At 34.5% G+C, this 27317-nt stretch overlaps 1 protein-coding gene across 1 annotated transcript; it reads left to right on the top strand.

The window, feature by feature from the left end:
* LOC128548194 (phosphoinositide 3-kinase regulatory subunit 4-like) lies at positions 1 to 23870 on the top strand. Its single transcript, XM_053522638.1, has 10 exons — positions 1 to 49; positions 8581 to 8736; positions 9417 to 9541; positions 9973 to 10028; positions 10370 to 10519; positions 11501 to 11602; positions 11963 to 12156; positions 13528 to 13654; positions 22054 to 22109; positions 23696 to 23870. The coding sequence occupies exons 2-10, from the start codon at positions 8645 to 8647 to the stop codon at positions 23868 to 23870; spliced, it is 1077 nt and encodes a 358-aa protein (XP_053378613.1). The 5' UTR covers positions 1 to 49; positions 8581 to 8644.
* The last annotated feature ends 3447 nt before the right edge of the window (positions 23871 to 27317 follow it).

Here is a 27317-nt window from a genome sequence, read left to right as displayed (position 1 = left end):
CCGACAAGTAGGTGAAACCCACTTCCTGGTAAACAAAAACTAGAAGAAGGTAATTAATTGTTTCCTGTATAAAATAATGACAATATTGTCTTTTCGCTATGTGGATTTGGTGTATTATCACACTGACTCCAAAAAAAATGCAAAAATATTCACGGTAGCGTTGAAGATGCAGAATTTGGATCATTTGTTCGAAAACATGACTAGTAAACGGACAGCAATCGTTTTCGGATAGTGGGCAGATATTTTTTTATGAGTGGGGGAATATTGTGTGACAAGCTGCTTTTCAAGGTACAAACCAATGCGAATCAAAGAGTTTAATGCCACAAATTAGATCAAAAAGGTTACATCTGTACAGTTTGGTTATATATAGTGGATAGTTCTGAAATGAAGATGAGACAGAAAACTATAAGTAATTTCATTATTTTTAGCTTTTCAGATTTAAAAAGTTAAGAAGGTACATGTATCCTTACCACTGGATAGTCTTTTTGGCAATGTTAATTTATACTTTTTTTGATATGTCCTCTTTTCTTGAAAACTAATACAGCATTGAAACTTTGTACACTTGTTCATTATCGTGCAAGTAGGCCAGGACCTTAAAACTCTCTCTGCATGTTTTAAAAAAAATATTGCCTGGCTAGAGAATTGGAACTGGTGCCTTAGACAGTGAACTTATTCGTCCGCAATCAGTTCTCTAGCCAAAGTACGTGCATAGCTAGGTTAGGGAGCCTTAAGTTTATTTCTGTGCATAAAGCTGCCAAAATTCACATTGTTTCTTAAGGTAATTATCATGCATATTACTATCTTAATTAATTTTGCCATTTCAGCAAGCCATGCCCTTGCAAGTGTCTGCGTTTACCATGTCGACAAAGTGTCATCACCGCATACTGTCCACCATATTGGAATGAAAACAATGTTCTTCATTTATAGTATTGATCAATGTTTTTATACGCTCGAAGGGACGTATTATGTTATGGTCCCGGTGTCCGTCTGTCCGAGCTCACATTTGCATACTTAGGTGGCTATAGGAACAATAGGTAACTGTACTTTTTCTTTGATGTCATTCATTCCGTAAGGCTTTTATGTGGCTATTTTTCTCTTACATGGCTAAAAGAACAATAGAGAGAACAAAAGAGTAGCCACATAAGTATCCATATGTAGGAATGTCCGTCCATCCGTTAGCAATTTCGTGTTCGCTCTGTAACTCTTGAACCCCGAAGGATTTGAAAGAAACTTGACACAAATGTTCACTACACCAAGACGACGTGCAGAGCACATGTTTTGGATGTGTCATTTCAAGGTCAAGGTCACACTTAGGGGTCAAAGGTCTTATGAGTGTGTTTCGTGTCCGCTCTGTAACTCTTGAACTGCTTGAAGGATTTCAAAGAAACTTGGCATAAATGTTCACCACACTGAGACGACGTGCAGAGCGCTTGTTTCGGATGACTAGCTTCAAGGTCAAGGTCACACTTAGGAGTGAAAGATCATATCAGTGTGTTTTGTGTCCGCTCTGTAACTCTTGAACTGCTTGAATGATTTTAAAGAAACTTAGCACAAATGTTCACCACACTGGGTTGATGTGCAGAGCACATGTTTTGGATGACTTGCTTCAAGGTCAATGTCACACTTCGGGGTCAAAGGTCATATATGACTTTGCTTTGTGTCTATTGCTCTGCATTGCAGTGCTCTTGTTTTTATTTGGCAGATCCCTTTTTGTTCTCTTACAATTTTTTTTTTGAATTACTTCCCTTTTTATGCCCCCGAAGGGAGGCATATTAGTTTTCAACTGTCCGTCCGTTCGTTAGTTAGTTCGTTCGTTCGTTCGTTAGTCACAACGTTAACTTTTTGCATGAAGGCACTTTACTCGCGAACCACTGCACCCAGGACCTTCAAACTTCACATGCTGATAGTACTTATTTAGTATACCACACTTACTGACTTTGGGGTCACCAGCTCAAAGGTCAAGGTCACAGGGGCCAACGTTAACTTTTTGCATGAAGGCACTTTACTCGCGAACCATTGCACCCAGGATCTTCAAACTTCACATGCTGATAGTACTTACTGAGTATGTCGCAGGTGTGATAGAACCCTAAACGAATGTAAATTATGTATACACTTACCGACATATAAATCAAATGGTAGTGTTTGGTGAAATTGTCGTGACGTAGGCCGTATACTTGCAAGTAGGTTGTATACTTACCTGTGTTTCAGTTTTCGGTGTATACTTACCTAGCCCATTCTTACACGTGTCCATACTTTCCTGTGTCTGTATTTACCTATGTCTATACTTACCTTTATTCATTGAGAGTCACCAAGATACATTGAATCCTATAATTATTTCCTATATTTACCTATCAGTAGTAAGCCGTAACATATACAATAGATGACTAACGTGACTAACAAATTACCTGACCTTTTACCTGTATCTTATTATCCCTTTGTTATGGTAATTATTTATTATTATTCCTTTTCAGCCAATCGTATCAACGTATTAGTTTACGATGATATTTTGAAAGTGTATAGTTGTTCGGTTTTTATAACCTAAATAAATTATATTTCATATTATATAATATATTAATAAAGGGATTATATATTGTTACAGTTACAGTCACTGAACATCCCCAGTCCCCAGATAATAATCACTCTACCGCTGAGACGAATCAGCATCCCTACTCAAACAATTAAGAGGGAGCAAGGCGCCTCGGCGACAAGTACACCACCCCTACTGACTTTGGGGTCACCAGGTCAAAGGTCAAGGTCACAGGGGCCAACGTTAACTTTTTGCATGAAGGCACTTTACTCGCGATCCACTTCACCCAGGACCTTCAAACTTTACATGCTGATAGTACGAGTACACCAACCCTACTGACGTTGGGGTCACCAGGTCAAAGGTCAAGGTCACAGGGGCCAACGTTAACTTTTTGCATGAAGGCACTTTACATACGAACCAGTTCACCCAGGACCTTCAAACTTCACGTGCTGATAGTACTTATTGAGTACACCACCCCTACTGACTTTGGGGTCACCAGGTCAAAGGTCACAGGGGCCAACATTAACTTTTTGCATGAAGGCACTTTACTCGCGAACCACTTCACCCATGACTTTCAAACTTTACATGCTGATAGTACTTTATGAGTACACCAACCCTACTGACTTTGGGGTCACCAGGTCAAAGGTCAAGGTCACAGGGGCCAACGTTAACTTTTTGCATGAAGGCACTTTACATGCGAACCACTGCACCCAGGACCTTCAAACTTCACATGCTGATAGTACTTATTGAGTACACCACTCTACTGACTTTGGGGTCACCAGGTCAAAGGTCAAGGTCACAGGGGCCAACATTAACTTTTTGCATGAAGGCACTTTACTCGCGAACCACTTCACCCAGGACCTTCAAACTTTACATGCTGATAGTACTTTATGAGTACACCACCCCTACTGACTTTGGGGTCACCAGGTCAAAGTTCAAGGTGCTGCGGGGGCATTTGTCACCATTAGTGACAGCTCTTGTTTGTTACTATAAATAGCTTATTTTGAAACTTTTTTATTATTTGTAGGGAAAAACCAAGACCACTTTTCTGTGGTACAACATGGATGGTACATCCAATTTTTAGATGTATTTTGACATAACTTTACCTGCTAAGAATTTTTTTGTGGACTTAGAAATTTTTTTTTTTTGGAATTTCATCTTTTTTGTTGTTCCTGTCCTTTGGGCTTCAACAGTCAAGTTCTTTAAAGTTTGCTCCCATCCTCTGATGTAACCCTTCGGGCATATATTGCCCTGCTTGGCGGCGCTCTTGTTTTCAGTTTGCTAATCACTTGGAAACTTTAAATTAATCCAATCAAAAACAATGATGCACGTGAAATGCCAAGGTGTTACAAACCTGTAAGTGACCAAAGAGTCCGCTGGAAGCATAAATCATAAATCGCAAACATCAATTAATGCATATACAAAACAATACAATTTTACATTTAATTGATTTAAACATAATAGATATTTAAAGCAAATAACATTTTAAAATGGCAAATAAGTTTTTCATGCTGTTATAATCAGTGACTGTTACGTTCCAACTTTATTCATTTATTCATTACCATACAACGATTTCCGCATTCACTTGTACTAGTTTATGTTATACCAATATGGCAGACAGTATGCGGTGATGACACTTTGTCCATGGTAAACGCAGATAAATGCGAGGGCATGACTTGCTTAGGTTGCTGAAATGGTAAAATTAATAATGTTAGTAATAAGCATGATACTTTAAATACCAAAATTAACAATGTGCATTTCTGTAGCATTATGGATTTATGCATAGAAATAAACTTCTGGTTCCCTAGCCTATGCACATACTTTGGCTAGAGAACCGATTCCATGTATATAAGGCCTAAAGCAAATAAGGGTACATTTTAGTGAAGCAAAAAATAAAGTTAGTATGAAAGAACAATCTTTGTACAAATATATATTAACAGTTGACTTTTTTGATAAGGCAGTCTTAAACTATCTATGTTTTAAATTTCAGGCAAATCGGTTGATCGGCTAAAAATTTATGAACATTTGAAGTTACAGAATTTCTCCAAAAATAGCTATTTTCGTGTGACATAATTGTTTTTGTTTTAATATTTCATTTAGAAAATATTCTGTATCAACTGTTTTACACATTTACCATGTTTATACAATGTGCTGACCATAAACCTATGAATGTAAACTACTGAAATATTCAGATTTAGTTTCAAAATTTTTTTGAACATATTTTGAAAAGTACCCAAATGAAGCCAAACACCTTAATTTATACCTTTCTCATATATACATATGTTAAAACAAAATAAATTAACATATTAAAAAATAAAATGTTCTTTTTGATAGCTAATACAATATACTTTAATACAAACATTTCAGTTTTTACATACATTTGCATGTCATCGCACATTAAGTATCCTTTTATGCTTGTTTTTTGTCCCAACCCTAACGGTTTAACAGTCAACTTGTTCCTTTGTATGCAGAATGTTGTTTTAATGAGTCTTGCATACCTGTCTCATCTCATCATGTTCCATAAGGCTTATTGTTTGCACTAATATTTCAGTTATGGCTGTGTTTCTACTATACCCACTATCAGGGCATCCTTGATTTTGTCCCAACCCTAACACTTTTTTGTCCCAACCCTAACATGCTTTTTTTAACTTGTTTACTGTAACAGGATTAATGATAAAGTGTTTTAGAGACATTATTTACAACAACATATTCAAGCTTTTTTCATATAAAATTTCACTTCAATGTTCTTTTACAAGTCCTACTTTTTCGCATCATACAAGCTGAAAATTTCAGGAAAGGAAAAGTCAAGTACATGGAATGACAAAAATAAGGAAAGTGTTTCTGATATTAAACTAAATCTAGTTAATCCTAACTATAACTTGTTAAAACAGTGCATTTCAATTCATTTATTTAAGAATATAGCCTTTAGTAAGTCACTTTCAGCCTTACAGACAGTACTGTTAGGGTTGGGACACTTTTTTTGGCTTTAATGACAGCTGCTGAATTAATGGTGTGTTTTCAAAGCCAGAAAGGAGTATTAAGTATTAAAACTGAAATTAACAAAGTTAACATGGAAAAAGAAATCATTTGGCAAAGAAAGTAAAAGTAAAAGCAAATCAAAGGCTGTGGCATAAGTAAAATTTAAAGACAATGAAATTGAAATGAGCCGAAAATAATGAACAGTAAACTCTGCTTATTACGAACTCCTTGGGGACCTTTCAAATGTGCTCCTTACATCCTGAGTTAGTTATATCCACATAACAAATGATTTCCTTATAAATGTATGATATATGTATACTGAAAAAAGGAATACATCAAACAAGATCGAATTATCAAGTCAAATATGATAAGATTGGTGACCATCAATTTCAAATTTATTTTCCAGTGTTGTAGTTATATAATTCCCCTCCATATCTGTTTTTTATTTATGAGCAAGTAACTGAACACAGTGACTGTCTTAATTATACAAATTCAAGAAAGTTGATTTTATCTTACATATCTTAGCTAGAAAAAAACATCTTGTGAACTCAAACCATTTTACCTTCACAATAAATCTGTTTTCTGGTTACATGGTAAGGCAGTTATATCCTTGAAAAGAGTTTATCTACATGTACATTATATAATTGCTCACTTTTATTAAGAATCAAATTTTAATCACACAAGTATTGCAGAAAGTTATATGTATTTTTGGTGTATTTTATTTGTCATAAAAATATGAATGCAGGCAATTTTCATCTATGCAAGACTGGCAGAGAAAAATATGATGCAGATGACAAAAGAAAAATCCAGAAACTGTTAACATAACCTTTTCAAATATTGATACTAAAGAGTATATCATACAGATCTTTATAAACACATGTACAATATTGTCCAGTCTTCATTTTCTGACAGAAATATACTGTTCCTTATATCTAAAGATTTGTTATAACTGTTTACATGACTGTACATTAAATAAAAAAAGTATTAGGACCAGGCCAACAAATGTAATTTATTAGTTATATAAAGCTGTATAACCAGTGTTTGCTGTAAAATCTAAGAAAGTACATATATTGTTTACATTTTGGTATTGACAATACCTTTGAGATCAGTGAATTAGACCAGACATTGTTACAGTTTGCAAGTTTTTAGTTCTCATTTGTTGAACATAAAGCACTATGTCCCAACCCTAACGCTATAAAGGCAATTATCTTCATAAAAAAAGTGTGAAAAATGAATACTGGTGGTACTAATAACTATACTAAAGTATGTTTTAAATTTTGCATTGTTATGTTCGTAAGTTATGTTGATACTTTTATTCATTCTTGTGACATTTCTTAAAGCTAATGAAAACGGTTCATTTTAAAACTTCTTTGTAGTGTAAGATTCCTGACAAGAAAGATCATATTTGGCAACTTACTTTGAATAAGACTTATTAAGGAACATTTCACAGTAAGTTGTGAAACAATATTACTGTACAATGAATGCTTTAGATAAATCCAACCACTTAAAAGCAGCATTTTTACGTTACTGAAAAATGTCCCAACCCTAACATTTTTTGAAGAATCCCTCATTTTGTGATTTTTTCTTAGAAAGGTGAAGTGGAGAATATATTTTGACTGCTGTATTGATTGACTGTTCCCCCATGGTTATGTTAGAGACACTAAAATGTGAACAACAGTGTTTTAAGCCTTTTGTTATTAGTAAACTTAAAACATTTAGTATTTTCTTGATAAATACATGTAGCAGTAATAAATCAAAATCAGGTCCAGACTGTAACATTCTTTCGTGTTTGTTGATTTAAGTTTCCCTGTATTATGTGAATACTTTTAGTTCTGATGAAATCTAATTACTAATAACACTAGTCATTTCATAATTCACATGCACATAATATGTCCCAACCCTAACAGTTAAGTTAAAAATACTGGCTAATTTCAGAAACTAATATCTTTTGGGTGGTTCATATTAGAATAATGAAACTTGACACATACATAGATGTTGCATTGTTTTATGTGTTAAGCTGTCAGTTTTTATTCTACTTGTTCATGGTTAGTCAAAATAAAATTTCTATTTCTCATTATTGACTTTCTCCTATTCATTTTCTGAAATATTCTGAAAAAAAAAATACTGGAGAGCAAATATGGCACATGTAAAACACAGAAATCTATTTGTTCAAATCATATGCACCCTAGAATAAGTGTATTTGCTGTCAATCATCACTCACTTTGTGAGCTTTTTCAATGTAACTTTACCAGTTAGTCTTTAATTTTTGTATTATTTTGACAATATCCTTGTTTTTTTTTCAAAACGGTCAATTACTTTTCTAAAACCTAACATTTTTTATAAACTTTGATGGTTTTGCTATAAAATGAAACTGAAAAAAGTTAATTTAAAGACAATAATTTTTTTGACAAAATGTCACACTTTATTTGCTTTAGGCCATAAGTTCGCTGTCTAGGGATCCAGGTCTGGCTCTCTAGCCATTGCCTGTATAAAACTTTTTATGTCCAACTTCCTTGAACACTTTAAGAGCTTAAGCATTGAAACTTTGTCCTCATGTTAACCAGTATTATCGGAGTAAAGTAAGCCAGGAACCATCTCTCTCTCTTGCATTTTCTTAGATAAGTCTTATGTTACACTGAATATTTGATTGATGCAAGAGAGTGTATTTGTATAACCATTGTTATGATATTTCTTGGTCATCATGTATGACAGGCTTCAAACTGGCTTGTAGAAGATCAGTGGTTCTATCCTGGTGCTCACATGTACCTGTAATAATGGTTGGACAAGCACCTAGGGTGTTCCTTCACCAGTGAAAGATTGAATGTTGCCTTATTACCTAAATGCAACTCAGTGTGATTGAACATGTAGGAAGAGGAAAGTAACAAACCCATAATTGAATTGGTGAATATTACAAATTACTTAGACAACTGCCATAAAGGAGCCTCCGAGGGGTAAATATGACACCAGCCATTGGCTGACTGGTAATAAGCTATTCCATCCATTCAAGTGGGGGTTGTGGTGGGGGTGGGAGGTTTGTCAACCTTAACTGTTTTATGCTGTTTTTGTTTTCATAGTTTCCATTTGAGTTGCTGTTATGACAGCAGCGTTTCCATAGATGTAGAGAGCAACAATTTCTCAATGGGTAATCAGCTGACAGGTATAGCACCTTCACAGATTCTTCCGGTGGAACAGTATCTGACAGACCTGCCAGATCTCGAGTTCGACAACAGGTATACATGTAGCAACTAATACTAATAGTAAATATACTTTAAGCCTAGAAAATTTAATGATTTTGTGCTTTCTTATTTAAAAAATTCGCAGCTACTGTATATTCCAAAACTTGAATTTTAGTGAAATATATGAAATTATGATTCTGAGATTAATGTCATAGACTGGAAATAAAAAAAAGTTGTTTTATTAAAATATCTTTCACTGTTAAACACCATAATATTATTTTAAATTTCCACTTGTAGGTCGGCTACAGGTCTAAATATTGCATTGAATGTTCACTGAGTGAAAGATACTTAGTTATAGATTATGTGTTTTCTGTTTTAAAGACACAATTGATTCTGCTTTTGTGATCTTTGCAATCTGATCAAGATCTGCACTGTTGACTTTTCAGTCAGTATATTTTTTGTAAGCACCCCTTATAACAACTAATGTTGAATTTTAGAAAGATGGACGAGGTTCATTACAGAAATGTAGCATGGTATTAGGGTTAAACCAACCACACAATGCTCTAACATGTTTATTTTGTGCTTACATATTAAATACTGTTAATTTTCTTTTTCCAAATAAGAAATTTTGTGCATAATAAACATTGCACAGGTATTGAAGCAGAGTTGTTTAGATGAATTAACTGAGAAATATTTGTATTTGTTATATTAAAGATAATCATGTTTACTTTTAGTTTGGGAAGTACAAGATTTTTCAAGGTTGCCAAGGCAAAGAGTAAGGAAGGAAATGTAGTAGTGAAAGTGTTTGTTATCCATGATCCATCACTACCGTTATCTTCATATAAAACCAGACTTGAGGGTATTTATACTACCTTATACAAATACTCATTTGCCTAACAAAATTCATGTAGCAACTAGGGTGTAAATGATTAAAGGGATAGTTGGATTAGTGTAGTTTTTCTTCCTTGATGCTTTGAAGTTGTCAGTTTCTCATGTGGGGAAGTTGTCAGTAACCCAGTTTTTCATGCGAAGAAGATTGTCTATTGCCCATATCTTCATGCTTGGAAGAAGTCAGTTACCGAGTTCTTCATGTGGGGAATGTTTAGGCGTAACAGAAAATTACTTCTTTATAACTGTGAGAGAATGTTAAAATCGCATTCGGAGAAAACAAAATCGAACGGAAAATGCCAATTGTCATTACACGCCCACTACCTAAAGTTCTGATGTAACTGTTGGAGAGGCAGTTGTTTGTTATCTGTTATAATGATATGCTGTATTTTATTATTTCAGAAATATGTGTAAACTTGAAGGGGACATCAAATTGTATACCATTTCAGAAGTCTGTGGTATGATTTCCTTGTACTCTTGTCAGATGTCAGATAGTTTTTACACACCTGTTTTAAAACTACGTTCTACTGACTTTTGGAAAAGATTTCTTCTAAGCTGGTTTCTATCTTTGCGCAATGTCAAGTTTCATATAGTGACTGCTTTAAACTTATTTTTGCTTTATTTTGACAATCCTTGATTCACTCCTCTTATATTGTACAGTCCTTAATTTGCTGCTCTTATTATGAACAACCCTGTTTTATAGTATATTTGTGCCACTTCAAAGAAAGTCTGCTGTATGGAGTTTCTACATATTTTCATATGTGTACAAATTTGATAATCAAGAATATATGTATTTCAGCAACAAGAAAAGGCCGCTTTGTTGTACAGGCAGTATGTTAAGGACAGTTTGTATGATAGAATCAGTACACGACCATTCCTGAATACAGTTGAGAAGAAATGGATCGCTTGTCAACTGCTTTGTGCACTAAACCAGTGTCATAAGTTAAAGGTAAATGGAGAATTTATTGTTTATGACATAAAAAATGGGAGCATATTCAAGACGGATTCATGAAATTCAAAGTCATATAAAGGGAAATTGTCATTGGTATTAGTTTGGTGGGTTTAAATGTTGAAGATCTATGCAACTCACAAAGTCCTCAAAAATGAAAACTCTTTGAATACTAGCAGTTAAATGGTACATTGAAATCAGATTTTAGGTTAAGTGCATTTATTACACAAGATTTTTTTATCACTTGGTCAATGAGGTATGTGACAGTACACATCTCAAGATTTAATAAGAGAAATTGTAATAGTAAGGTAGAGGTTTTGTCAACTTCTGTGTGCTCTCAGTTAACAAAAATATGTAAAAATATACATTTTTGAAGGTTATAGTAGTAAGCAAGGGAGTTAACTTGTATAGCTTATAATAGTCATAAGGGAGGTAACTTGTCAGTATCATGCAAACAAGTTCCACCTTGCTGTTTTGCTTTGAACTTCTAACCTAAAGGTAAAAGGTCCTTTGATTGTGGATTTTTGAACTGCAAACTCTCCATGTCCTCTTACTGAAGGGCAGGTCATACCTGTCAGTTACTTGGCCTGTACTCCTCAACTTTCTAGGTACATGTATGAGGTTGAGGCCTAGCTATAAATACTAAATTTTCTTTTGGTTGTAGTTTTGAAATTCAAACAGATTTTGATACAACTAGATGTTGCATTTGCATGAATACAGCTTGTACAGCATCCTAAAAGTCTGCTTTCTATTGACCCTATCAATGTACAGGAAGTTGAATATTTGACAGTTTTAAGTCTTAACAGTTAAATCTGAAGTAGCCTTGGTCTGAATTTCATACTTGGAACTCTGATTAACCCTGACCTTAACTTCATAAGTCAGTGAGTATAGAAAGAAGTTTATCTAGACTTTATTTATATAAAACTGCCTATTGTAGCTATTATTATACTTAAAACTGCAACACATATTTATATATGACAGGTATGCCATGGTGACATAAAGTCTGAGAATGTGATGATAACTGGCTGGAACTGGTTACTGCTTACAGACTTTGCCAGCTTCAAACCTACATATCTACCCGATGTGAGTTTTCATTTTTTTTCCACATTTCTTTAAAATGTAAGATACATTGTCAACAAATAATGCTGTATTATCTCCCCTGTTGAGCTGATTAGGTATTCATCTTGACTTAGATTCCAGAAGCTATTAACTAGATCCATTGCCAGTGCAGATGTGATGATAATGTTAAAAGTCATTTTCCTCCACCGTTTGTTGTCAGAAGTCAATTTACCCCACCTTTTGATGTCAAAAGTTATTTACCCTACCTTTTGATGTCAAAAGTCATTTTCATCTACCTTTTGTTGAGAGACAGGTGTTCTTTGTTCAGAGGTGGTCTTTAGTACAGATTTGACTGTATTTGGTTTTATCCTCTCTTTTTTTCAGGATAACCCATCAGATTTCTCGTATTTCTTTGACACATCTAGACGGAGAACATGCTACATTGCTCCAGAGAGATTTGTCGACAGCAGTTCTCGTAATGTTGAGGTCACAGGTCAAGGTCAGAATCTTGACCTTACTGCTACTGGTGAAGTGAAAACTGGAGACCTCACACCTGCCATGGATATTTTCTCTGCTGGGTAATAATGATGAAAGATGTGATGTCACAAAGTTTTATGTGCACTCATTTTTATGCCCCCGAAGGTGGGCATATTAAAATCACACCGACGTCCGGTAAATTCTTGTCCGAGCTGTAACTCTCTTGCCCATAAAGGGATTTTGAAAAAACTTGGCGTAAATGTTCACCATAATGAGACAATGTGTCATGCGCAAGACCCAGATCCCTAGCTCCAAGGTCGAGGTCACACTTAGAAGTCAAAGGTTAACATGGTCTGTTTCGTGTCTGGTCCGTAAATGCCATCCATGAAGGAATTTTAAAATAACTTGGCATAAATGTTAACCATAATGAGACGATATGTCATGCGCATAACGCAGACCCCTAGTTTCAAGGTCAATGTCACACTTAGAAGTCGAAGGTTAACAGGGTCTGTTTCTTGGCCATTTCATAATTTTGCCATTCATCAAGGAATTTGAAAATTACTTGGCATAAATGTTCCCCATAATGAGACAATGTGTTATGCACAAGATCTAGATCCCTAGCTCTAAGGTCAATGTCACACATAGAAGTCAAAGGTTAACATGGTCTGTTTCTTGTCTGTTTCATAATTTTGCCATTCATCAAGGAATTTGAAATTTACTTGGCATAAATGTTCCCCATAATGAGACGATGTGTTATGCACAAGATCTGGACCCCTAGCTCTAAGGTCAGTGTCACACTTAGAGGTCAAAAGTTAACATGGTCTGTTTCTTTTCTGGCATCGATGAAGAGATTTTAAAATTACTTGGCATAAATGTTCCCTATAATGAGATGAAGTGTTATGCTCAAGACCCAGACCAAGACCGCCCGCTTAGCTCAGTAGGTAAGAGCGTTGGTCTACGGATGGCGGGGTCGCGAGATCGATCCTCGGGCGGGGCGTATGTTCTCCTTGACTATTTGATAAACGACATTGTGTCTGCAATCATTAGTCCTCCACCTCTGATAATTCATGTGGTGAAGTTGGCAGTTACTTGCGGAGAGCAGGTTTGTACTGGTACAGAATCCAGGAACACTGGTTAGGTTAACTGCCCGCCGTTACATGACTGAAATACTGTTGAAAAACGGCGTTAAACCCAAAAAAAACAAACAAAACAAACAAGACCCAGACCCCTAGCTCCAAGGTCAAGGTCACACTTAAAAATCAAAGGTAAACATGGTCTGTTTCTTGTCTGGTCCATAACTCTGATATTTATCAAGGGATTTGAAAATAATTTGACACAAATGTTAACCATATTGAGAACATGTGTCGCGCTTATGACCCAGGTCTCTCAGGTCTAGGCCAAGTGTGAAATTTTATGTGTAAAAAAATTTATTTTTAATGTAGCTCCCATATTATCCTTGTTTATTTTGACAGATGTGTGATAACAGAGTTGTTTACAGAAGGTAGCCCACCATTTGATCTGTCACAGCTACTTTCCTACAGAAACAGAGAATACAGTCCATGGAAAATATTGGAGAAAATTGAAGATACCAATGTTAGGGTATGTGATTAAGATTTGAATAAGTCCTTTATCTGTGTGTCACAGGAGGGGAGCTATAGTTTGTTCCACAACCCTCACTGCTTGATTTATCCATCAGTCCTTTTTTAGTATCCATCAGGTTTAATAAAATTTAACATCACCAAATGTTTTTGTACTATAAAATGTGTAATCTTTTATGTTAAGACTACGAATATTTTACAAAATAAAGAAAAGAAAAGAAAAAATAAAACCTTTTTATGGAATTATTTTCAGAGTTTCTTTCACTTTTAGTGTGCATTAACGATTTTCTCTTAATTAAAACAATAAAAATGGCCCAGGAGGTTCTAGAATAGACAGATCTCCTTGCACTACGAAGAGGGCGCCATTAATTTTTAAGTTTCCAAACGAACATGGTATCAATCGATACTGTGAGGTTTGTACTGGTGTTTTTCAAAAATTACTTTTTAATTTTTCTTCTTGCAAAATTAACAGCTAAAGGCCAAGCAAAATCTCAGAAATAAATGATTTGCCAAGCTAATCTGTAAATTTCTGATTTGGGGAATTCCAGGCGGTCCGTGAAAAGAAAAATAAAGTAACACTCAACCGAATAGGTAATCAACGATTCCAGGAAGGTTGGATTTTAGATATGTTCAGAATTGGGATAAACTGATTATGCAATTTATATCATACGTATTTTTTGAAACCCTCAAATATGTTTTAGATTCGGTTCAGGTCAATGCATTTCATAAAATACCATTGAAATCCATATGTTTTAAATACAAAATGCAAGTAATAATTAATTCATTATTGATTTGCGGTGGCTGAAGACTGTACTTGACATCATCGCTCCAGTTTTTATATATAACATTATAATTTCAAAAATATTTAACAATGGTACTTTGTTTAACATATTATGTCTGATTCGTGAAAGCAAAGACGTGCATTTGTGTATTGAAAATGGTTAGCCTACATGCTATCTATTACAGAATAATAAATCAACTTTCGAAAGTCTGAATATAAGGAAAGGAAAGCGAATCACGTGGCAGTCCTCCGATAGGGGGAGAGCAAATTTACGGGATACGGCCGGGACGTAACCCAAAAATAAACAAAAACATATCAAATGGCAGTCTCTTTAGATGGTATTTTCCCCAATAAAAATAAAATGTTGTTTCATATTTAAAGAAAGAAAACATAATATATACTAATCTACATTCATCGCCTGTTATGAATTTGACGTCATGCATTAAAACTTGACGTAATGATGACGTAATGGTTCTTCATATGTCAATAAAATCTTGTTTTATCTCATGTTTGACATCGCGGGAGAGAAGTAAAACCATAATATAAGTTTTGTATAACACTAGTGTCATAAAGCTTTGACGTTGACGTCGTTTTAAATATAGATGACGTTGGGCGAATTGACTTCGTACAGAACGAAGAAATGTTGATGCTTCAGCAGCAGAAAAAACTAACATGTAATAAAAAGGATATTACATTTTGTCTTTTCAAATTGAATTAATTAAACTCGTTGGATAAAATTGATGAAATGCTCTGCAGAGACACGCATTCTATTATTTTATTCGACTCGTTTTATAAGTTTAATATGAAAATACACTCATATAATATCCTCTGTTTATCGAGGAAGAATGTACAACGCTTGATTTCTGTCTTCAATTAATTGACAAAAGAATCGAGGCATGTTGGAATGCAGGGTTTACGCACTTTTTTCTGGATTCTGCAAATGTGACGTTGTTGCACGAAACAAACGTGTGGTGTCGATATTCTTGTATAAAACACAGCAAAAGTACTCAAAACATCGAGAAAAAAAAACAAGAAGTATTTTTAAAAAAGATACAAGGCCGCATTAGTCAATGCACTTAAAAGCTACGAAACGTGCATGCACTCTGCACTTTTACACACGATCTGACTTTTATAAAGCAAAACAAAATGTAGTTTTTTAAGTAAAGTTTTCATGTTTTTATGTGGAACATACTTTACAGAACACATATTTTACATCATAATTATATCAATCATAATCTAAGAAACTTTTACAAAAGATAAGACTTAAAAGGAGGAGCCGAAAAGTGGGGAACGAAATGACCATTTTTGAAATCGTCATGGGATACGGAATGGGGACGAGTTGACTGGGGGACGAGTGACTAGGGGACGAGTTAACTGTAAATCACTTCGTATCAGAGTGGTTTGTAGTCGAACCCTGACGCAGTTTCAGGTTTATGACGTAAGATATTTCAACTGGAGTCTTGCAACGGATTATACTGTCTAACGATACAGCTCAGATCACATGCATACCCCTTAAAATATTATCTTTTCCGTTTTAAAACCTGTGGAAGTTTACATCCACCAATCAAAATGGACAGTTTTAATCTGCTGTTAAATGACCTTCACCCCAGATATTTACAGGCAGTAGAGGTGAAAGAAATGCCGGCCTGCGGGCGGAAAAAGAGAACATTTAGCTACCTTCATCCGATCTAAGTCGCACGTTGTAGATAAGTATTTATTTATGAATTTCCGTAACCTACAGAAAATGCACACATTTGGAACATGCTCAACGGCCATAATGAGCATTTTTTGTTTACTTGTGTTGAATTCTTATCATATTCAGGCCAAATGAGGTAAATGAATATGACAAAATGTGTTGGGAAACCCGTAAGATTCAATGAGACATAAGCTGATTGGTTACAAATGTGTTGCCTTGGATCACGAAAATAATTTTAAAATCTTGAAATGTATTGGTTTCTTGAATACTTGAAGTATTTCATTTAATTCTGAAATTTGCAATTTAGTAAAGTAAATACCAGTGAAAGTGTTATCAATAAATTCCATGCACATTAGAGGGAAGTTGTCTTTGAATGAAAATAGAAAAAAATGAATCGGCTATGCCCATGTAAACAGTGTAAGTTTGTGCCTGAAAGGCTATTTGACAGGGGAAATGCCTGAAACGAATGTTTTGAGGGTGTCCTACAGAGGCCTTTCTTACAATGTACACCTACAGGAAAATCAAAAGCAGAACCTGACCATTTCAATTGTGAATTTACTGATATAACAGATACAGAATGAAAGATTTTAGCAGAATCAAAGCTTCCAGTTTGTTCAGTACTATAATCACAGACATTTATACAGATAAGTGGATATTTTAACCAGTATCAGGACCCGGGGGTATGTTACTGCCACACGTTATTTAACTTACTTTCGTCTTAATTAATCTAGATAGCAACATAATATACATGATATTTGTCTGACTATCTACTTATATTTTCACGAAATATTTCCAAGCAAGATAGGCTTGGATCTGTCCTTTTTGCTGACAGTATATAAAAAGTCACCAAAAAAGCGCGCGCCCACAAGAATCTCCTTGTGCCTGTTTTTGCATATCCAGAATCGGCAAATTTACCGACCGTTAAGTTTCGCATATATAAAAAAGCGAGTCCAAATATAGGTGATAATGACAAACATGTTTTCTGGCCTAGAAAATTTATCAGCAAAAGTCTTCATAAATGTGACATTACTCCTCTATGTGATATTTCAATAAATGTTACAAATCATGTATTCCAGATCATTTCCGTAACTTAATGTCTTTGAATGTGATAATCAAAGCTATACATGCCAGGAATTAATGAAATTACTGTGTGCTATACATATTTGGTCCACAATAGGATTGGAGCTCTTGAATGCCTAGTAACAGAAAATGATTTAACAATGACATAAGCGTTGGTTTTTTTTTCATGACTTTGCAGATTATTCTGGGTTGGATTGGATTGGGTTGGGTTTAGCGTTTGCGTTGGATTTATCATAAATAAACTGTAACCTTTTATTATTAGATTTGTCATATATATTTCTGTAATATTATACTATAGATTATATATACTAGTATTATACTATATTATTCTGTAATATGTATATTTCAGACTTGCCTCCCTACTATATTTCATTGAATTAAACAGAATTTTATAAAACGTTAAGAATCAATGTCATGTTATCTTTTTTTAGTGTTAAACTGAAATCCACATTAGATGAATATCTCTATTGTTAGTTCTTATTGAACATTTTTACAAAAATCTGCATAGTGCGTTTTTAAAGTATGTTTCTGCTCTACATATTTTGCAGTGGAATTTTTTAAGTAAATCGCTATGTTATGGTACGTGCCATCATTTTCATTTATTGCGCCATAGCTACATTCGGAGTATTTTCTAGAATACGTTTTAGAAAGGTCAGCTACACACTATAGTTTGTTTTAATATCTAAACTGCATCAAGTACATTGGAACCACTATTTTAGGACAAATATACTATTATGTTTTCGTACTTAATTCTACCTTTTCCTTTTAAAATTTTCTACATATGACGATGAATTCCTGTGAAAGTATTTTTTCCAGCGGGAAATCCTGTCTTCAAAAAGTGTCTCTTCAACAGATATTATAAGATGAAATAAAGTACTGGGAAATTCGGCACGTTTACAATATACCTTAGTTTACTCCCTTGCTGACTTATTTATTGTTTTCAAGACTGTGAAAAAACATTAATAGACTTCCAGGCTTTATCTAACGACTCTTGTGACTTTTAATTTTGATCCTGTAACATGATTATCTTCTTTTCATGTATAATAAAGTGTCATTTCATGACCGACATGTGTTTTCCAATTTGAGAAAATACCCACAATATTCTGTGCAAAAACACGCCATCTGATGTCAACTTATCCTGTGCAAAACACACGCCATCGATGTCAACTAATACAGATTAGTTTAAGGCCCAAACCTACTGCCACGTCACACGAAATTTTGAGGATATTACATGAGTTTCATTTCTCGTGTTGAAGGAAATGATAATGTGCGAGGCTTTGTCGCGGATTTTAACAATTTTATTTTACGCATTATTAATTCATTTATGGAAAAGGCACGCATGTCAGTATTTTTATATCACATGTTAGCTTATCCTGCTGAATATTTTTCTTTTTTACTTAACTATAGACGAAGTCAGCTCGTCAACGGTCAAGCTTTATTACACTAGTGTAAAATAGTGTACTGGCTTTATTCCACTCCAACGATGTCAAACTTGTGATGAAAAATTCTTATTAATGATTGATTGTAGAATAATAGCTCGAATCATTTGTCAGTTAAACAAAGAAAGAAATCAGTAGTTGTGTATTCTGCAAACAACATGTTTGACACCGGGACCAGTGAATTCTAATTTGACCTTAAATTGTACCACATGACATCAGATTCATGACAACAGGATGAATATTGGTCCGCATTTTTCTATTACACAACTTCAATATGCACGTTAGAATAAAAATAACCCATACTTTTTTGTAGTTAATGGTCGTCTGGCATACAACTTTTCATTGTTCAGGGGCGCAAATATTTAACGGAGGGACGTCATGAATGTTGGAAAACCTTGCGGTCCATTCGCTTTTCACTTTAATCAGCTTCGTCATATGTGAGTTTATTGTAATGTGTTATATGTAGCAATGTACATGTATTGCATATTCTAGATATATATTAGCAATAAACACTGCGAAAAAAGAGTTAATATATGGGAGTGATGTACGGGATCCGTATATTACCCGTAATACGGGAAGAATACGGGAAAACTAAAAATCGGGCATGTACGGGGCTTGTATATTTAAAGTCCGTTATACTAAAAAAATACGGATTTCCGTTATATACTATGAAATACGGAATTTAGTATACTGATCCCCCCTGTATTATTGAAATATGGAAATTCTAAAAGGGTTATTCTGATCGTCATACAACACCGTATATTCCGTATATGTCTAGTGTACGGTCATACAAAATCCGTTATATTACGAAAATACGGGATTATTTTTCCCGTATATGTTTCATATACAACCCCGTATTATTTCCCGTATATTCTGGCTATTCGGGATATGTATAGTTTGTCTATTTCGAAAATACAGGGATTAAATTTCCGTATATTCTTTGTATGCAACTCTGTTATTTCCCGTTTCTCCGGGCAATTACGGGATATAAAATAATTTGTATATTTCACGAAAATACGGGACGTATATGTCCCGTATATGTTTCATATACAACCCCGTATATTTTCCCGTATATTCTGGATATACGGGATTTGTTTATAGTTTGTATATTTCGAAAATACAGGATTAAATTTCCCGTTTATTCTTCGTATTCAAACTCCGATATTTCGTATATTGCCGGAAATACGGGATTTAAAATAATTTTGTATATTCGAAAAATACGGCGTATATGTGCCGTATATGCTTGGTGTACAACTCCGTATATATCCCGTACTATGCCAGAAATACGGATTTAAATAATTTGTATATTTTAAAAATACGGACTAATATTTCCCGTATATTCTTTGTATACAACTCGGTATATTTACCGTATATTCTGGGAATACACGGGGATCTGTTTTGTTTGTATATTTTGAAAATACGGGATTAAACTTTCCGTATATTCTTCGTATACAACTCCTTTATATTTCCCGTATATGCCAGAATAGGAGATTTAAATAATTTGTATATTTCGAAAAATACGGGAAAACCGTATTGTCCGTATATGCTTGTATACCACTCCGTATATTTCCTGTTATATGCCGGAATAGGGGTTTTAATTAATTATATATTTCAAAAATACGGGATGCAATCCAATATGTGTAGTGAAAATTATATTTCTCCGGCCATTTTCAAAGTCACCGTTTTGTCCCATGTTTTCAATTGTACGTGTATGTAGAATGAATGCAATTTTGAAAGAATGAATTGTTTATTACTACAATATGACATGAACTGAATAAAGCCATTCACGGACAAAAAACGTATAAATTTAGGACCAAAACATGAATGAATCCATATTTCATCTAGGCGGTTCCCGATTTATTTTAACATTTAATCTAAATCGCCGATTGAGAAAAGAAACGGATTAATAATTCATCCCTATTTATTTGTAGTGATAAATACATGTGGGATCATCGCCATTGTAAAAATTTAATGCAAGCAATAAATTAAACTCTTTTTCTGCACATTTCCACGCTTGTGCATTACAATGCAAAGATTTATAGAAACAAAGAGGAAACTAATCCATTTATATTTTGTACTGAAAAAGTATATAAGACATGTATTGATACTGTACTTATGAAATCAATTCTATATTTTTACAGACGAAAAATAATCGATATAATGTGTCTGCGTCCAAAGATTCGAACAAACCGCTTTCGTGCATTTAATACAGTTGTCTTCTACCGGACCGGTAGGTCGTTTTTTGTGTTTTGTTGGGATAAGTTGCACTGACCAAACCTTATTGGTCTTTAGGACTTTCCTGTTTGTCTTGGTGGAGAGAATACCCCAGGTGCCCTAACGTGCATTATTTCATCGTGACGAGCGAGCACTGCTGAAATGTTCTTCCTCCACATGGAGAATTTAACACTTGAGTGATGGCTTGAAACCCGCATCGGTGATGGGTACTGGTTTGAAGTCATCGATCTAAACCACTCGACCACGGAAAACCCACTCCAGGTGGGTCGAATCTTTAAACCAACATGTAGATAACATCGCATTTTTGCAATAAGACAGCAATAATTACGAAAGTCATTCGTTTATATAATTCAAAGAGCTATAAAATATGTATTTTATACTTTTTGTTCAATGTTAACTTCATGTTTACTTAATTATAAATCATTAAGCGAAAAATATTTTATATCCGTTGATTTTGTTTCGAAGTAATTTGCAGATGAACTATGTATAGACGGTGGCATAGCGAGGAATAGGAAAATATTTTATTTTTCTGTGCGCAAGTAGGGTTAGCTTCCACGCGCGGGTGAAAACTATCACAGTGCGCAAGTGACAGCACGTTATACTTACCATGGTGCCATTGTAGATACTAACACGTTGCGCCTGTGTTAGGCTGATCAATGAAAAAGCGTGAAAGAAACATTTTTCTAAATGGTTTCTTTCATAAGGAAGTGTTATTTATTAGTTAACTGTAAATTTACGAAGTAAGTGTTTCTTGTTTTTGAAAAAAAGGGCTGAGATCTCGATGAGTTTCGTTGGTAATATTTCACGTTCGCACGTGTCAGCTAACAACTGCGAAGTGATGCTATCACATGCGAACGTGTTAGCTAAGATAGTTATTACCGTGCGCACGTGTTAATAACACATTCGCACGTGATTCTAACATGTGCGAATGTGTTGCTAAATACGTGTGCACGTGATAAATATACTGTTTCTATGTCCCTCTATTCCACTGTAGTATACAATGTGGCGACTATTTTATTTCTCGTGGGATGTAGGGTCTTTTTAGTAAATTGACTAGCAATGTGATATCGTATATTCCATAATTCATTTTCATGTCCAAAAATAAATCGCGATTGACAAATTTTTACATATATTATGCTTAGTTGATAATTATACTATCGCATGTACAGGTAGCTGGGCGGGCAAAAGCGTTTTTAGCTGCCAATCTTCAGGGTAGTGGTTCGAGGTTGGCCATATTTTCCTAAATTTATTTGCAAACTTCCACTTATTTGTAAAAGCACGTGATATTTATGGTCCATTTATTAAAAGTTATCATTATTCACCGTTGTAAAAAAAGTCGTTATTTTAAAATTTTCTATACAAAAAGAAAGTACACATTAACAGTCAAAAGCGTACTAAAAAATAAATACTTTTAAGAGAAAATTAAAATTTATAAAATGAAACAGTAGCCGATTAACATCACATTACTTTACTTTAAAAGCAATGATAATAACCGTGGTTCCGTGGATGGCGTGGCACTGATTGACTGTATAAGATTACAAATATTTGCTTTAAAAATTAACGAAAAACGCTCCGAAAAATATTGGCAAGATTAATGAGTGTCTTTCATTAAACAAATGCTTAGCATTTACACTGATTTACCATTCTCCCGAAAATAAACTTGTACTATAATTTCTGCTAACAGTGTTACTGCAACATTAATGATAATAATTGTACGCAATAATTAACTAAATCAGATAGAGAGCCCCATGTACCTAAGCCTGGTATCAGTCTGACAATTTCTAACATTCTTCTACCCGCAAATTGACATATCAGAACTCGATGAAGCCAAATAAACACATCTTAGGCAAATTAATTGGGATCTTTAATGCATAGATATTAGGTATCCATTCAGTGTGGGAACACACGTTGTCACGCTTGGCGTTCTTCATATCCTGAGCCTACATCTGGCTCAAGTGACCGCACGCGAGAATCTGTATATTAATCGTGTTGTAGAGGATTTTGAAAACTTTTTTGTTATTGTTGAGATAAAGAAATTGTAGTTTACTACGGGTGGAATATTAACGTTTTTTCTGGTCAAAATGAACTTTGCATCGAACTTTAGTGTGCCGGTTCAAAACAGATTTGAAATTTTACAGAAGGGGAAAATGGATGTTCAACAGAATATGGGATTTATAGTGGCAAGACTTTATTTCTAGCACAATAGATGATAAAATTAGTGACATAGTTGACAAATTCTCAAACCAGACATGCTTAGAGCACGGCGTTATAAAGTTATCGATTTAGTGGGGAGATCTAGAAGAACTAACTTAATTTTCAGAGGAATACCGGAAATGAGAGATGAGCAGTGTTTATCAATATTAACATTTTTCTAGAGAAAAAATTAGACATAAACCAGAATGATGTATACATTGCGAGGGGCCGCCAGACTAGGAGCCAGAGGTTCAGGTAAAAACGCTTTAACCAACGGCCCGTAATAGTGAAACTTCCGTGATTACGGAGATGTAGAATACATAGAGTAAAAGGCCTACATGCTGAACCAGCCTCCTGGTTTATCCATTGCAATGATTACCCTAAGGAAATTCAAGACTGCAGAGCTCGCTGTGGCCCATTTATAAATGAATATCGTGCAAAAACCCCACTGCCAAGTGAAAGTAGTATACCGGCAAAATTATTGCAAACGGAAAGTGATACACGATGAATTTCCGTTGTGGAACAGTATGTCAACCTACAATAGGACTGACAGAAGTTGGACTTATTAACAGAAATAGGTCCCACACAGGTAGTTAATCAAACTTTCTTCCATTCAAGGCCCAGTCCGGCTGTGAAACATCAGCACGGGAACAGCCATAAATATGAAACAGCCCAGCACAGTATATTCCAGTGCAAATTGCGGAGGTGCCAGGATAACCCACCACAGGATTTCCAGCTAGGTACGCCCCCGTACTCCCAAATTCACAATATTCGCTCAGTGTGGAATTTATGAATGTGTCGGCCAACCGTGTTTTCCAATACTGAAAGGGAGTTAGTCAACATGTTGAGGTTGGGGGTCAGAGTTCGCGGTCGCCGAGAGGACGAGAAAACTGTTTCAAATATTTATTGATGAACCGGCTGTCCAGCAGACTGATTTAATGCAATTGAGACAAATGTCATGTCCGCAAATGTCAAACAAATTTAGAATCTTTAAATAACCATTTTTGGTGAAAATTCCTCCCTGTTTTAAAAGAAACTTCTTGGTTCTTGCTGGCAGTGCAAATCAGTGAATGATGGAAATTTCAACATAATTTCAATGTCCGATGGATTTAACTCCGTGAGTTTGATTGCTAGTTTTGAACTGGATCAGATTAAATCGCGATATAGTTCACGCGTACAAAAATCCTTAAGGGACACAGGGCGCATGAACAAATTATGTGCCGTGAAAGGGTAGGACGATAAAACTTCTAATCAGTTGTCGCTGGTTTCAGTGCCCGAAATCGCGTCAGTATTCGTCGAACCATTTCGGCTAGTCCGTTTATAGACGAGATAATTAATAGTATAAACAGGATTGCCAGGTTCTAAAAATAGAACAAATGAGGAAAAATCGTGCGAGGACAATCACGTGACCGCAATCAGGAGTTTTAAAAGCTAGGACGCGGCGGAGAAGGTCGATATTCGTTGCGCGTATTTGAACAAATGACTTTGTAGTAGAAGAAGCGACAGATAATTGAAAACAGAATTTTGCTAGAAATATTTCAAGAGAAATGGACATTATTTTATTCACTGAAACTTGGACTGATTGTATTCCGATTTGAATGTTGATGGTTTGTGAGCCATATGTTTTACATTAGAACATTAGTAAAAAGTAACGCTAAACGTCATTCGGGCGGCATTATAGGATCTATTAAAAATTAAGTTTGAATCGAGTGATAACTTGTCTGTACGTCCCAAGATGATATAATCTGGGTTAAATTATCTGCCGAAAAAGTGGCAATTGACAAGATTTTATATCGGGTCTGGTCTATATAATTCTGATGCGAAGTAGTAGACAGTCTATGGTTGAAAATAATGCTTGTGATAGGCTAAATGACCACACTTGTGCGGGTAGAAAATGTCTCACTGGTGAATATTATGTTCTTTATTTGGTGGACTTTAATAACCGTAATCTTACACTCCTGGATTTTGTTGAATTTGACACCTGATTGATGATATTTTGCCTGATGACTATCAGATGTTATGGTATGCAGAGATTTTCTCATGTATCAAGGTCATTTAAATAATAATAGTCCCGTTATACTGTTAGATTTGTGTAGGCAAACAGGTTTGAGATTAGTTACGGCAGAATAGGTAACATATGAAGGTGGGGAAAATATACTTGTGTCCTAACAGAGGATGTTGTGATGGTTGATTATCTATTTTGTTAAAAATATAATATGTTTAAGAATGTTTTCATCTGTTAATATTGATGATCCAAACATAGAAGTCAGATCACCTGTTTAATGAATGTCTACATTCCGTTTTGATACTGTTACTAGATAAATAAATATGTAGTAATACAGATAAAAACATATGAAATATTTTCTTATAAGTATTGTGGAATACGGAGAAAAGAAATACATATGTTAAAAATTTAACATAGGCCTGAACATTAGCGTCTTGGGATAATTTGTTCAACACATATTAGCATGAGTGATAGTCAGTTTGATATTGACCAGTGTATACATGAATTTGAAGGCTTTTTCGGAAAATGTAGCTTCACCTTTTGTTAAGAGAATAAATTTACACGTAATAATGGGAATGTTGGCTCTAGTTGAACGTTATCAGCCATGGTTTAATGAACCAGTTTTGAAAAAAAGGCTATATTCTTACAATGTTTTAATAGATATAGAGCATGCAAATAATGATGTAAATAGAATACAAATGGTTGGAAAGCCGATCAGAATATAAAAATGTCAATTAGAAACTGTAGATTTAATTATGGGACAAAAATAAAACAGATAACAATTATATACGCCTAAACTGCACATGCACGTTTTGTACTGGAAAATGTTAAAAGAGCTCAGGGTAAAACGTGAGATATCATATCAACTTTTGAAGGTATTTTAAGCAATTAGATCGGAGGACAGGTTTTTCCCCGGGACGAAGATGTACTACATTTTATCGACATTACGAGAGAAATGAATATATGGTTATGTTTGAAGATTGAATATATGTATTACTTTCTGATGAAATTAAACTTAGCAATTAACACAGTTGAAACAGAATCAATCTGCTGGGCCGGGGGGAAAAGAGGCGGGGGGGATTTGTTACTGAATGAGTTTTCTTTTTATAGTAGTAAAGGATTGTTTTATTACCTGTATTTATATACTTTGTTCAATAAAATATTGAAAGTAGGTTATTTTTCCAGATAGCAGGTCGAAGGTTATGTGATACCATTGCTTAAGAAAGGAAGTATAAATGATGTCACAAATTATAGAGGTTTACATTATTAAGTACATAGGTAAAATGTTCACCACGCATTATTAAATAATAGGTATAGAATCATGGGCAGAAAATTATCGTTATACTTTGAAGCTCCGGCAGGTTTTAGGAGCAGATATGCGTACAGTAAGACAACTTTTTGTTTTAAATGGTTTAATATCACATGTTCTCAATCAAGGAAAAAAACTTTTTTTACTCTTTTTGTTGACTTTACAAAGGCATTTGATTATATTGTAATCGTGGGACAATCTTTGGTATAAATTAATACATATAGGACTTCGAGGAAAGATTTTGAACATTGTACAGTCAATTTATGGACTCCGTATTAATCCACGGGGTTAAAGTATTGTAATAGTTTAATGTGAAGAATTTTACATGTGTACTTGGTGTAAGACAGGGCCGAATGTTTATCTCCTTTCTCGTTTCATGTTTATTAATGATTTTAGAAGAGAAATTTGTGCATAACAATCGTAATGTTATAGATGTCGATATGTTAAAAATATTTTGTTATTATATGGGATGATATAGTTATATTTGCTAAATATCAGCTAAATGAACTACAAGATAGTATAAATGTGGTGCAGCAGTATTGTTAATGAATGGAAACTTGTGTTAATGTTATTAAGGACAAAAAATTATTATATTTAGAAAAGGGGGTTTGTTTTCACGTGATGTAAGTTTTTTATTATAGGCCTGTGAACAATAGAAATAGTTACTAATTAGTTATTTAGGGGGTAGTGTTTTACCCTGGTGGTTCTTTCGCTCTGCACAACATACATTTTCTGTCAGGCCCAGAAAGCATTGTTCCAGTTGAATAAAATACCATACCAATTTACATTTAGAACGCCAAAGCATAAATTAGAATTATTTGATAAATTTAAATTCAACCTATTTGAACTATTGTTGTGAAGTATGTGTTTTGCAAACGATTTATCAATAGAAGAGTACATATGCGAGTTTTGCAAGAAAATTGTTA

The sequence above is a fragment of the Mercenaria mercenaria genome, chromosome 14 (assembly GCF_021730395.1).
Source record: "Mercenaria mercenaria strain notata chromosome 14, MADL_Memer_1, whole genome shotgun sequence".
In the NCBI taxonomy this organism is placed as follows: domain Eukaryota; kingdom Metazoa; phylum Mollusca; class Bivalvia; order Venerida; family Veneridae; genus Mercenaria; species Mercenaria mercenaria.
The sequence above is the reverse complement of the archived record's forward strand: the minus strand, read 5'-3'. Positions and strand labels throughout refer to the sequence as shown.